Raw genomic sequence first — 14,183 nt, 5'->3', positions numbered from 1 at the left:
TATGGCAAGTAACCCCATAAAAACAAGCGATTAGCATCTTCCCTATTCTGATTAACAATAACTTTTGTATAAATTGTTCTATTTATTACTTTTTTTTGAGGCAGGGTCTCTCTCTAGTGCAGGCTGACCTGGAATTCACTACGCAGTCTCAGGGTAGCCTTGAACTCAGGGCGATCCTCCTACTTCTGCCTCCTGAGTGCTGGCATTAAAGGTGTGTGCCACCATGCCTAGCTCTATTACTTTTTTTTAAGTTTTGATAAATGATTCAGGAATGACTTAAGTGCTTCTATTATATTCTGAAGGAATTTGTCAGTCTAGACAGCAATAACCTTACATATTACATGTACTAATAAATACTGGCTTTATTCTGTCCTTCCTTTATTCTGTTTTATCTCATTTTTGCTATGAGCTACTGAAAAACTGTGCTTTCTATGACTTTATTTCCTTTTTAAAAATAATGTAGAAGATTATGAATTTATTATTAATTTGTAAGCAGAGAGAATGAGAGCAAGATAATGGGGGCATCAGGGCTCTTGTCACTGCAAACAAATACCAGATGCATGAACCACTTTGTGCATCTGGCTTTATGTGGATATTGGGGAACTGAATCTAAGTCATCAGGCTTTGCAAACAAGTGCCATTAACCACTGTGCCATATCTCCAGCCCTATTCTCTTTTTATTTTTTTTGACAGTACAAAAATATAATTCCTGAGCGGGTAGAGGATCACTACATTAGAAAGGAAGTGAAGTCATCTAGTACTCCTCTGGAACAAGAGTAATGTTTTAGAATAAAAAGAAAACTTTTAGGATCTGAAATTTAAAATTTCATATGGGGATGGGTGTGGTGGTGATGGCCTTTAATCCTAGCACTTGGGAGACAGAGGTAGGAGAATCTCTAAGTTCAAGGCCAGCATGGAGCTAGAGTGATTTCTAAGTCATCCTGGGATAGAGTGAGACCCTACCACAACCCCCCAAATAAAAAAATTGCAGATGTGGAAGAAAGGAAAAGAAGGGAAAGAACACCAAAGAATGCAATTACTTTTTTTTCTAAGGAATTAGAATTTAATATATGGATTTTTGCTGGACAAAATTATAAAATACTGGACTAGATGAAGCATATTTAACTTATATATGACAATATAGGAAAAAACGTTCAGAAGAATAATCAGCTTCATAATCACTTCCAGCTACTCTCATAATAAGATCAAGTATTACTTCTGCCAAAATAAGGCAGCTAATGCAAGTAAACAAACTGTAAGGACATACACAGTAGGTACCAATGTAATAACTTTCTGATATGCCGAAAGATTTTAAATTCCAGCTTTCCGTTCTATTCAAAACTACAGTACCTACCTCTGCACTCCAAGAAAGCCCAGGAGAGCGAGGTCTGGCTGCTTATTTAACCGCAGAACACATTCCCAGTAAATGTCTTCCTCGCGATCATTGTCCAAGGCATAAAGCATGAACAAAGGAGGGTACAGCCGAGGCAGCAACACCGGAAGTATTAATCCAGAACTTGTTACTACATAACTACAAAGAAATGGGAGTGGGAGGACAGGAACACTCACATTAAAATGAAGACAGAGTCAATGACACAGCTTCCTTTTCTTAAAGTTAAACAGCAAACAGGACAGCTTGACTGCAACTCTATCCATGTGGAGTTGACACGAGGAATTTATCTATGGCCTTGGAGCTCTGTATTGGACTAACTGCAAATTTTACCCACTGACTAGAAATATAATTAAAAATCAACCTTCACTTGGAGGCTGCTTTTGTAGGGCAAATAGTAAGTCAAGCACATCACAGCAGAAATGAGCAAGCAGCTCTAGGGAAAGCACCATGTCCCTGAGTCCCTTCAGGAAAGCTCACATGGCCTCCACCCTTCTTCACCATCTCACCGGACTCAGCTTACCCTGGTTCTGGAGAGTCAGACCTGGAATCCGACTTCCCAGTACAAAAGGACTTCCTTTCGGTTGGCAGAGGAGCAGACAGAGGAATTGTGCTGCCCTCTTCAGGAAGCTCGGGGAACAGGAACCTAAGAGAGAATTAAACCATGTGATTCTACTTCCAGAGTAAGGAGAGGAGCAAAACCTCATTTCTAACAGAGACTAGGAGACCACACTTCATCAAGTATTTTGGCTGAGTTTCTTAAATAATGCTTACTATGGAACAGAATTAAGAATACGGCTATGGGGCTAGAGGGATGGCTTAGTGGTTAAGGCATTTGCCTACAAAGCCAAAGGACCCAGGTTCAATTCCCCAGAACCCGTTAGCCAAATGCACAATGGGACGCACGTGTCTGGAGTTCGCTTGCAGTGGCTGAAGGCCCTGGTGCACCCATTCGTTCTCTTTCTCTCACCCTCCCTCTTTGTCTGCCAAATAAATAAATTAATTAATTAAATTAAAATATTTAAAAAATACTGCTATGGCTGGGTGTGGTGGTACATGCCTTTAATCCCAGCACTCGGGAGGCAGAGGCAGGAGGATCACAGTGAGTTCAAGGCCACCCTGAGACTATATAGTGAATTCCAGGTCAGCCTGGGCCAAAATGAAACCCTACCTTGAAAAAAAAAAATACTTCTATAGAGGGTTTGGGGGCCTGCATTCAGGTCCAGGTGATTCCAGAAGTGCTGGTCATAGCCATGTTGGGGGCCATGCTCCACCAGGAGAGGAAGTGCTCACTGTGGAGCTGGTCTTGGGCCCTGCACTCGGCTTGCAAGAGGAATTACTCATCGTGGGTGGGCCATATTTGAGGGTGGAGAGTAAGTACGAGAGCAGGCTGCCTTGGGGTCTGTACTTGCGCTGGGTGGGGAAGTACTCATCATGGGTGGCCCGTGCTTGGGGCCACGCTCTGCAGGAGAGGTTCTCATCAAGGGCAGGTGGTATGTGGGGCTGGCTCTCAGGCCTGTAGAGGAATTTCTCATTGCGGACAGGCCATGTTTGGGGCTGTGCTGAGGCAGGACCCAAAAGCTTCTGCAAGCTTGGAAACAACACATTAGACTGGAATACCCAAATGGACGAGCCTGTGGCTGTAGTCCCATAGTCTCTATAGGGTCTCATGGCTGACTGCACAGCAAGTGCCAGCTGAGGGGCAAGCCTGGGTCACCCTCAGGTGAGCGTGTTCCCATGTAGGCCTATCTACCCGGCCTCAGTTCAGAGCCTGTCAGGCCTGGAGCAACAGCCCTGTGTCCCACAGGACCCCAGGGGGATGACAGGCCAAGTCCTCAGACAGCATGTAATTGGGGCGGGGGGGTTGGAATTGAGCACTGCCAGGGCAGCAAGAGCCAAGCAAGCCAGGCAGGGCCACACTGACCCTCCTGGAGGCAACCCACACAATGAGGCCTCTACCTAGACCCTACGTGACCCTGCTCAGGCAAACAGTCAGACAACTTCCCCACAATCCCTGACTAACCAAAGACATAGTACAACTTAGGGGGTCTCAAGAGGAACAAGTACTGCTCTCTCAACACAACAAAAGGTCAAACTAGAGATGGGCAAATTCCAATGTAGAACATAGGCCCCTGGATCGAATGTGGGTCCTCAGGCTTCGCAGGCAAGCCCCTTAACTGCCAAGCCAGCTCTCTGGCCCACAAACTGAACTTAAGAGCACATCAAAAGCACTGTCTACCTTGATCAAGTAGGCTGCATTCCAGGGATGCAGGAATGGTTCAACATACAGAAATCAATAAATGTAATAGACCACGTAATTTTAACCACAAGAACCACATGATCATTTTAATAGATGTAGAGGTCTTTAACAAAACACAGTATCACTTCATGACCAAAAAATGCTGAACAGACTAGGGATAGAAGGACTATATCTCAACATAATAAAGGCTATATATAAAGCACCCAAGGCCCAAATCATACTAAATGGGGAAAATCTCAGAGTTCCCTTGAGATTGGGAATAAGACAAGGTTGCTCACTCTCACTGCTGCTCTTCAAAGTAGTGCTAGAAGTCCTAGCCCAAGCAATAAGACAGGAGAAAGAAATAAAGGGGATACAAATTACAAAAGAGAAAATCAAACTAACCCTATTTGAAGATGACATGATTTTATATATGTGACCCAAAAGACTCCAAGGGACTCTACCAAAAAAACTTCCAAAGGTAATAAACTCTTTTAGCAAAGTGGCAGGATACAAAATCAACATGAAAAAATCAGTAGCCTTCCTATATAATAAACTCAAACAGACAAAGAGATCAGTGAGGCTGTCCCATTTCCAAGAGCCACAAAAGATTAAATATCTTGGAATTTCACTAACCAAGAAAGTGAAGGACTTTTATGAAAACATGAAAGAATTGAGGAGGATACAAGAAGGTAGAAAGATCTCCCATGCTCATAGACTAGAAGAATCAGCATCATAAAAATGGCCACTCTACCAAAAGCAATTCATAGATACAATGTAATACCTATGTGAACCTTATTCACAGAGATAGAAAAAAAACACTAAAAATTCATATGGAACTACAGTAGGTCTCTGATATCCAAAACTATGTTCTTAGCAAAAGATCCAAGCCTTTAGTCTAAGCAACTACAACTATCTGATCTTTGACAAAGGAGCAAACAATGCACGTTGAAGAAAAGGCAACATTTTCAACAAATGGTGCTGGAGAAATTAGATAACCACATGTAAAAAATGAAACTAGACCCACTCCTCTTACCATGCACAAAAATGGACTACAAATGGATTAAGGACCCCAACATAAGACCTGAAACTCTAAAATGGTTGTGAGGAAAATAAGAACTCTCCACAATATAGGTGTGGAAAAAAGATTTCCTCAATAGAACCTTAGTAGCTCAGGAAATTAAACACTTTACCAGTGGGATCTCATGAAGCTAAAAAGCTTTTGTGCAGACAAGCAAACCATATATAGAGGCAACAGCCAACCTACAGAATGGTAGAAAATCTTCAGCAGCCATACCTCAGACAGGGGCCTAATATCTAAAATCTGCAAAGAACTCAAAAAAATTAAGCAATTTTTTAAAAGCCACTGAAAAAACTAGGGCAGAGAACTGAACAGAGAATTCTCAAAGAAGGAAATATAAATAGCCAGTACTCAATCCTCTGTCAGCAGGACATGCAAATTAAAACAAATTTGAGATTCCAACTTACTCCAATCAAGATGGCAATCACCAAAAAATAAATAACACAAATGTTGGAGAGGCTGTGGGGAAAGAGGAACTCTTAGTCATTGCTGGTGGGAATGCAAACTTGTATACTCACTACGGGACACAGTATGGAGATTCCCGTAAAAGATGAAAACTGATTTTACAAAAATTGGCTCCAGCTATCCTCCTCCTCGGTATCAACCCTACAGAGTCCACTCTCTACCTCAGAGATACTTGCTCAATCATGTTTTATAACCGCTCTGTTCACAACAGCTAGCAATTGGAATCAACCCAGATGCCCATCAACTGATGAACAGATAATGGAAGATGTGGTACATTTACACAATGGAATTTTATATTCTACAGTAAGGACAAGTGAAATAATGAAATTCACAGGAAAATGGGTGGCCTTGGAAATATACTATGTGAGGTCATGTAGACTAATAAAGACAAATATATGTTTTTTCTCCTATGTGGTTTCTGAACTGGACCCCAGAAAAAGAGGGTAAAAGGGAGTGAGCATTAGGACTATGGCCATGTAACTAGAATGAGACCAGGAAAAAGAGGAACCAGGGAAGGAGGAGAGGAGGGGTTACTAGACAAACCAGTAGAGGGAAAGTGGGATGGTAGGGGTGGTCAGGGAAAGGGAAGGTGGGGAAGAAAACTACACCACACCAAAAACTAGCTGGGCATGGTGGCACATGCCTGTAATCCCAGCAATCAGGAGACAAAGGTAGGAGGGTTGCCGTGAGATCGAGGCCACCCTGAGACACTACATAGTAAATTCCAGGTCAGCCCGGGCTAGAGTGAAATACTACCTAAAAAAACAAATAACAACCACCACCACAACAACAAAAAACCCAGCAACTTTAAAAAACAAAAGCAAAGACTAAAGTAGCACAATAGGACCCTTTCTCCTGGAAACAGTATATGAGATAGAATCCCCAGTTAAGGGATGTGGATGAACTACACCAAAATGCCCAGTAGAAGGTGGAGAAGCCTTGATCCTTAAACTACAGGCTCTGGTTTGTGGATACCTGGGTCAGCTCTGGGTTAATCCCTTGTGGTAGTTTACACTTATGTCCCTCACTAGACTCAAATGTTTTATTAAAGCTGTAACTTGGATTTCTAGCTGCCTAAGCCATTTATCCATCCCAGGAGACTTGTATTTTTATATATTTTTGTGGATTTATACCTTGTCCCTCCCTCAGTTCTAAGTGTTGTAGGTGGGCATACTGATAAAGGTAAAGAAATTTATCTTCATCACACACATGTACCTAAGGTTGTAGCTCAATCACTACCATTCCAGTGATCTTTTTTGTGAACACAAGATTTCCTCCAAATATGTTTATCAACTTCAGGCTAAATATTGAGAAGTTTCTGGGACAAACTCCTAGGTGTTTGTGGAAGTAACACTTAAGATTCTTCACAAAATTACAATGTCTAGATTTCGGTTGAAGACATCTGAATGTTAACCAGAAGTACTACTCCATAGCTTTTAGACTTCAGTGAAAAGATATCTTACCTCACCAGCTGGAAAATTCGCTTGAGATAGGACTTAATCTCTTTTACAGCTTCCTGCAGTAGTCGGCGGTTGGCTCCCACACCCACATATGTCATTCTATACACAGCAACCAGTGTCTCCACAAGCCTGCCCAGAGGGTGCAGAGGAGTGTCACAGGCCTGAGCAGCAAGAGAATCAAGGAAGTCCATCAATATGCAATAACAGTAGAAATAGTAATAAAAAATTTCATTTCACAAATGATAAACAGTTTTCAAAATGTCAAGTCACTTTCATTGAATACAATTCAAATACTTCAACTTTTCTAACAAGTCTACTCAAATCATACGGAGTTAGAGTTCCTATATGGCGCACACATGCAATCCCAGCAATCAGGAGGTACATAGTGAGAAACTGCCTCAAAAAAAAGTCAAAATAATTAGCAAAATACTAAAGGTAGAACTAGGATTAGGTTAACATTCGGATGATTTGTGTGCACGTGTATATGTGGAAAAGGATCTCGTGCAGCTCATGCTGGCCTTGAACACCTGATCCTCCTGTCTCACCTTGCAAATGCTGGGATTACATGTATGTGTCATCATGCCTGCTGATCTACTGTAACTATCATTAATTAAAAAAAAAAAAAAAAGTCAAGCTGGGTGTGGTGGTGCATACCTTTAATCCCAGCACTCGGGAGGCAGAGGTAGGAGGATCACCGTGAGTTCAAGGCCACCCTTAGACTACATAGTGAATTCCAGGTCAGCCTGGACTAGAGTGAAACTCTACCTCAAAAAAAAAAAAAAGCAATGTAGTGCTTGCTTCGGCAGCACATATACTAAAATTGGAACCAAAAAAAATTATAATCTTGACTTCAGTTTACCTTTATTAAATACCTCTTGATGTTGTCATATTTCTCCACAGAGAAGGCACCAACATGCTGAGGAATGTATTCCAAACTCTCTAGAGTCTGAGTCTGTGAACGGCTCATAATTTCTGGACTGTTAAAAAAAAAAAAAAGGAAAGCCCATTATGTACTTCACATAAGACAGTAAAACCGTGTACACGTGCACATGAACTGGTCACCACAAAGGAGGTGGAGCACCTGGCACAGGTCGCAGGAGCTCACAGCAACCAGCTGACAGCACGTTTACTAACAGTCATTCAATCTGCATTTGACATTACTTCATATTAACGCTGTTAGGAAAACTGTGCTTCAATGTAAGCTGCAGTTTGAGAAATCCATGATATTAGCTTGGCAAGAAAACTGCTGACTGGCCTGTTAGGGAGAAGAAAATGGAAGTGGGGGAATAGCTTTAAAAAAAAGAAAAAGAGATAAAGAAAGGAAGTCAGGGCTGGAGAGATGGCTTAGTGGTTAAGTGCTTGCCTGCAAAGCCTAAGGACCCCGGTTCGAGGCTCGATTCCCCAGGACCCACAATAGCCAGATGCACAAGGGGGCGCACGCATCTGGAGTTCATTTGCAGTGACTGGAGGCCCTGGCGCGCCCATTCTCTTTCCCTCTCTCTCTCTCTCTCTTTCTCCCTCTCTCTCTTTCTCTCCTTCAGCCTCATTCTCTCTCTGTCCCTCTCAAATAAATAAATAAAACAGAAAAAAAAATTTTTAAAAAGAAAGGAAGTCAAAGGGAAATACAGAGATGAAGATGTGCTGGGGAATCAAGGAACTCAGGAGGGCCCTCTAACAGCTGCAAGGAAAGTATCTATTATGACAGATGCATTGTTTGTTCATAAAGCCAGTGTAATTTTGACTATGGTTTCCCTTTATGGAGTACTTGTTGATGAACCATACAATGACTGTTAAAATTTGCTGAAATTTCCTTTGATTCCCAAGTATAAGAAATCAACTAACATGTATGTTAACGAGAAGCAGCATAAAGTTAACTTAGTGAAGGACGCACACGTTCTGATGCGTCAACATTAAAGGAACAGTAAGTTCTTTAGGTCCAAATGCAGTGCTTGGGGGACTTACTGGCTATCTTGAAAAACAAGGAATTCTGAAGTAAGGCAGATGAAAGAAAAGGACAAAGAAATTTAAAAGTTGATTTGTAGTTTTTCATTTAGCATTTCAAAAAGCTAGTTTGTCTAGACCCTAGGCTCCTGATGAGAATCTACACACACTTACAAATTCGCCCTACACGTGATGTGTGATTTTCTCCAGCTGCTTCCAAAACTTTTCTTTGACTTTGAATGTGATGTCTCGGAACATGAGTAACTGCATTTTTCCAAAAAGAAGTTTTCTCAGCTTTTACTGAATCTACCAATTCTTTTATGAAAGTTGAGGTAATTTTCAACACTATTTCTTCAAAAAAAATTTTCCACCCATCTTTTTTCCCTCCGATTCTAAAATTCTAAGGACACAACTGTGGGTGCACAGTCCTCAACGTTCTGCTCAGCCTCTCTAGGTTTTCCTGCTGCGCAGACGAGACAACTCTACTCATCTGCTTCCAAGTGCACCGGCCCTACATGAGCATCTCTGTTTGCTACTGAGTCCATGTGGTGAGTTTCTCTGGCTATTCTGTTTTTCAACTCTAAAACTTTGATTTGGTTCTTCTTTGACTTCTCTTTCTTTGTTGCTAACTTCATTTTGATGTTATTTTAAGGATGACTGTGATTGTTCATGTGAGCATTTTGTGATAGCTGCTTTAAAGTTCTTGTCAGGTGGCTCTGTCATCTCACCGGTGATACCTGTTGGGTGTCTCTTCCCAAATGAGTTGAGCTCTTCATTGCTGCTCTGGGTCTTGCTTATATTCCGTGGAGAATACTGACATGCAGAAGAGTAGCATGGAAGGCCTAAACGATCAGTTTTGTAAGCACCCACTTTTCAGGTCTGCCCATGGCTAGAGCTGGGAACGCAGTTCCATATAATGATAGGAACCTTCCCCAACTGGTAATGATACATGCTGACACTGTCACTTACTGTGTACATCTGCTTTTTTGCTGGTATTGTAGAATTGTAGCTGCCAGGCATAGGGTGCCTCTGTGTCTAACCTCCAACAAGAACCTGACTTATGGAGTCTCTAGTGTGTTTCCCTATGAGCAAACACTACACATGGCTGCATTTAGCTCCTGAGAGGAGCACATGCTGTGAGACCCTCAAAGGTGGGTAAGAGCATGGAAAACTTATATATGGTGTCCTCGGGTCTGTGTCTTCCTCTGCCACCATGTTCTTATTTATGAATGCTATAATTGGAATTATCACTCCCAGTGAGTCACTGAAAGTGTAGGTGATCTTGGGAAATCCCAAAAGTTGACCTTTTGGTTTCCAATGTTACCACCCAACTCCAAGCCTGTGAAGCCACGTGTGTGTCTACACTGTGGGTACAGCATGGAGCTCTATCAGCTCGGGTCTCAAGCCTCTGACACACTGATGAGGATCAAATCCGGTATGTGCAGGTCTGTGGTGAGGCCAGAAGTAAACAATGTTACAGGGTTGTTTCCAGAGCCGTTCTCCACTTCCTCTCCTATAAATGTGCCAGACTCAAGGCCTAGCGGTAACAAGACAGTGAGCAAGGTTCCAAAAAAAAAATCAATGACACTGGCCTTTCCTCTTGGCCTGGAGGTCCACCAACCGGGGAAGGTGGTTCCACTCTTCTCCTGCAAGCTTCCTGTTCATGGATGCCTAACCACTGCCACTCTACCAGAAATACCTAGAGGTCAGGCACAGGACTGTGGTGAAAGGAGAGGAAGAAAGTGTGCACACAGCCTCCAGTCTGGGTTTCAGAGTCGTCGCCTTCCTTCTTGAGATGGAGGGGTGGAGGGTGGGTTTGATCTATGGCTGGGTTCACCACTGGGCTTTCAGGGCTTAGGCGTTCCAAGTCCGTGCTGAGCAGTACAGGAGGAAAACCCCAGTCAACTCACCAATGACTTGGCCATACTTTGCATTTGCTCTTCCCCAATCACTTGTTGATTTGTTTTTCAGCGGTCTTAAAGAGCTGTCCACGTATTCCAGCCAGATTTAATAGCCAAGTCCAACGGAAAATAAAGGAGGTGTTCATGGAGCCATTTACTCAGCGGAAGTGCCTCACTAACTCATCCTTTAGAGATACCAGCAATTTGAAACTCTAGTTTATCTAGATAAGCTCAGTGAGTATGATTACTGGTAAGAAAACATGCAAGAGATTAAGGAATCATATTTAGGGCTGGGGAGATGGCTTAGCAGTTAAGACACAGGTTCGATACTCCCATACCCACGTACAGCCAGATGCACAAGGTGGTGCATGAATCTGAAATTTGTTTGCAGTGGCTAGAGACCCTGATGCGCCAGTTCTATTTGCTTCTTTCTCTCAAATAAACAAATAAAATATTAAAAAAGAAATCATATTTATTTAATCCTTGGTATAACCAGTGTTGTTGCTATAAGCCTTTAAACAATCTCATCACTAGAACTCATGAATACCAAGATACTAAAATTCCTTCTATGCTTTCACACAGAGGAGCTCAAAGTATTAGGGAGTTGGGCTATAGTAATACAGTTCAGCACAGGTTCAGGATGAAGATTAAAACCCCCACACAATATAGGGAAGTCACTTCCTGTGATGTAGCCCTCTCTTACCACTCTCAAGAGAGCACATTTCATGTGCCATTTCTGTTGAAAGAAGTGGTATTCCTTCATTCGTAGCCTAGTGATACTCTGTATAATTGAACCCACCACCTGAGACTTTAAATTTAAAACGAGGGGTAATGGAAATGGCTCAGAGGATAAGAGCACTTGCTAGGTAAGCAAGAAGACCTGAGTTAAGTCCCCAGCACCCATGTAAAGAGTTGCCCATGACCTGTAACCCCAGAGCGTGGGGTAGAGGGCAGACAGGAGAATTGCTGGGACTCCCTAGTCAGCCAGTGCAAGGGGAAAACCCAGCGAGCTCCATGTTCACAGAGCGACTGCGCCTCAGGGAAAGGAGGTGGACGAGTGATAGAGCAAGACATCCAGTACCCTCCTCTGGACTCTTGGCACACACACGCATGCACACAAACACACCATATATACTAACACAAAATATTAATAAATAAATAAATTTAAAATGAAAATAACTGCTGCAAACTGAAGCAAACCAAACTATTTCTGTTTTTGGACACAACAGGCTATGATACAGCACATATGCATAGCTCACTCAAGTTCAAGATCCTGGGAAGAGGACTGGAAATGTATCTACACTGACTTAGTTTAATTATTTTTCTAGTAAATCTCCTGTCTTCCCTCCAGGAGAAAGAGCAAGAAAAAGGACTTACTGAAGGGTACCATTGCTCTAAATCTGGCTGTCAAGTAGGTCCTCTGTAGTGCTGCTAAAGGGAATGATGGCACTGGCACCCCTGTCCCGGCTGTGGATGGGGGTCTCTTCCCCAGCCATGGTTCGTGGAGGCAGCCTGCAGCACCAGCCCTTCCTGGTCAGGCCCTTTGTTAAGTGCTCAGTGACCAGCCTGCAGGATCGGGTGACTAGCTTGCAGAACCAGGAGGGCCAGGTGGTGCTGGGAGGCCAGGTGCATCAGGAATTCCCACAACTCTTCAGGGGGATATGCTCACCAATTAGGACATTTCTACACAGCTGGCAGGGCTTGGGTCACCTGGGAGACCAAGGGCTCCAGGCATTAAACTTAAAAAAAAAAAAGGCTGGAGAGATGGCTTAGCGGTTAAGCGCTTGCCTGTGAAGCCTAAAGACCCAGGTTCGAGGCTCAGTTCTCCAGGTCCCACGTTAGCCAGATGCACAAGGGGGCGCATGCATCTGGTGTTTGTTTGCAGAGGCTGGAAGCCCTGGCGCGCCCATTCTCTCTCTCTCCCTCTATCTGTCTTTCTCTCTGTGTCTGTCGCTCTCAAATAAATAAATTAAAAACAAACAAACAAACAACTTTATGGCCACACTCTTCCTTTTCTCTAAAGTCACCTTACATGACCCAGCTGTGACTGACAAATGAACTTAGTGATAGAGACATTTTCCAGGTTCAAAATACAGAAGTTGTCGGGCGTGGTGGCGCACGCCTTTAATCCCAGCACTCGGACACAGAGGTAGGAGGATCACTGTGAGTTTGAGGCCACCCTGAGACTACAGAGTGAATTCCAAGTCAGCCTGGGCTAAAGTGAGACCCTACCTCAAAAAAAAAAAAAAAAGAAAGAAAGAAAGAAAGAAAGAAAAGAAAAGAAAAGAAAAGAAAAGGAAAAGGAAAAGGAAAAGGAAAAGAAGCAAAATCCAGAAGTACATCTTTCTTCCCTTCAAATGAGGTTCTTCTGCTAGGACCAAACCAGTCCAACCTAGTCACAACTCAGTACGTCCAACAGCTTGCCAGCTCATTAGCCTTTAAATTACATAACACTTTGTAATTCAATGTAGCGGACCGTTAAATTCTTCTGGCTTTAAATTTCCTCTCCCTAACAGGAGCTGCCACGCTCTGGGCAGCGCTCACTCACCTGTCCTTGTGCTGGCGACGACTGGTGGTCAGGGCCACGGCAATGTTATCCCACGCTTTCCACACCTCCCCGTGCCCGGGGCTCTCGCACCCCAGCTGGTGCCAGCATTCATCAAACACTGCTCTCCACTTCTCGTCTGCCGCCACTGCTAGGTTCCCGAGCTTCCTGCTAATTAAGCCACATCAACCTGTTATTCACCACTTACTTCTGCAAGATCACTCCAGAGAATAGAAACTTTCAAATAAGAACTAATAATCTTCTGCTTCTGTGGCCAGGACTGCTTAAACTAGTGGGGGTTCTACTTTAAAAGCACTAAAGGAAAAGGTGGATGAAATTATTTCTTAGCTAATTAGTGTTTAATGTTTCTTAGATGCCAAAGCTCATGGACTATAATACATAAAGCACATCAGAATCAACTCTGCTGTACATTTCCAGAGTTAGTTTGTTTTTGGTTTGGTGTTTTGAGGTAGGCTCTCACTCTAGCCCAGGCTGACCACAAACTCCCTGCTATCCTCCTACTCTGCCTACGCTGAGTGCTGGGATTAAAGGTGTGCACCACCATGCCCAGCTTCATTTCCAGAACTAATGTAAAAATGATTCCTATTGGGCTGGAGAGATGGCTTAGCGGTTAAGCGCTTGCCTGTGAAGCCTAAGGACCCCGGTCCGAGGCTCGATTCCCCAGGTCCCACGTTAGCCAGATGCACAAGGGGGCACACGTGTCTGGAGTTCGTTTGCAGAGGCTGGAAGCCCTGGTGTGCCCATTCTCTCTCTCTCCCTCTATCTGTCTTTCTCTCTGTGTCTGTTGCTCTCAAATAAATAAATAAATAAAAAATGATTCCTATTAAAAGGACTTTCTAGGCTAACAAATAGTTCCGGGCATGGCAGCGTATGCCTATAATCCTAGCCCTCTGGAGGCTAACACAGGAGCATCAATGAAGTTCAACACTAGCCTAGGAGCACAGTGAGACATCTCAAAAAGCAAACACACAAAGTCCAAGTTAAAAGTGTATTCAATAAAGGAAAAACACATCCCTAATCTTGGAAGATGATTTATACTTAGGTTTGGCCTCTTTCCCTCATATGCAGAATGTACTATTCTACTTGTGTATGTGTGTTTGGCCTGAGCTTTAAGCTATGTGTGTGTGTGTGTATAAAACA

At 43.1% G+C, this 14,183-nt stretch overlaps 1 protein-coding gene across 3 annotated transcripts in view; it reads right to left on the bottom strand.

Moving 5' to 3' along the window:
• The window catches only part of Als2 (alsin Rho guanine nucleotide exchange factor ALS2), an 82,343-nt gene that overhangs the window by 7,598 nt on the left and 60,562 nt on the right, over nt 1-14,183 (bottom strand). For 2 of the 3 annotated variants that reach the window (XM_045147244.1, XM_045147246.1), the window contains exons 25-29: nt 13,026-13,193; nt 7,495-7,612; nt 6,639-6,796; nt 1,914-2,036; nt 1,355-1,531 (exon numbers count right to left, since the gene is read on the bottom strand). In XM_045147244.1, the coding sequence (XP_045003179.1) occupies nt 1,355-1,531; nt 1,914-2,036; nt 6,639-6,796; nt 7,495-7,612; nt 13,026-13,193 (744 nt within the window). The remainder of the gene's footprint in view (nt 1-1,354; nt 1,532-1,913; nt 2,037-6,638; nt 6,797-7,494; nt 7,613-13,025; nt 13,194-14,183) is intronic. The other variant, XM_045147245.1, reaches the window with a different exon arrangement.

The sequence above is a fragment of the Jaculus jaculus genome, chromosome 4 (assembly GCF_020740685.1).
Source record: "Jaculus jaculus isolate mJacJac1 chromosome 4, mJacJac1.mat.Y.cur, whole genome shotgun sequence".
Lineage (NCBI taxonomy): Eukaryota > Metazoa > Chordata > Mammalia > Rodentia > Dipodidae > Jaculus > Jaculus jaculus.
This window is presented reverse-complemented; position numbering and strand designations above follow the sequence as displayed.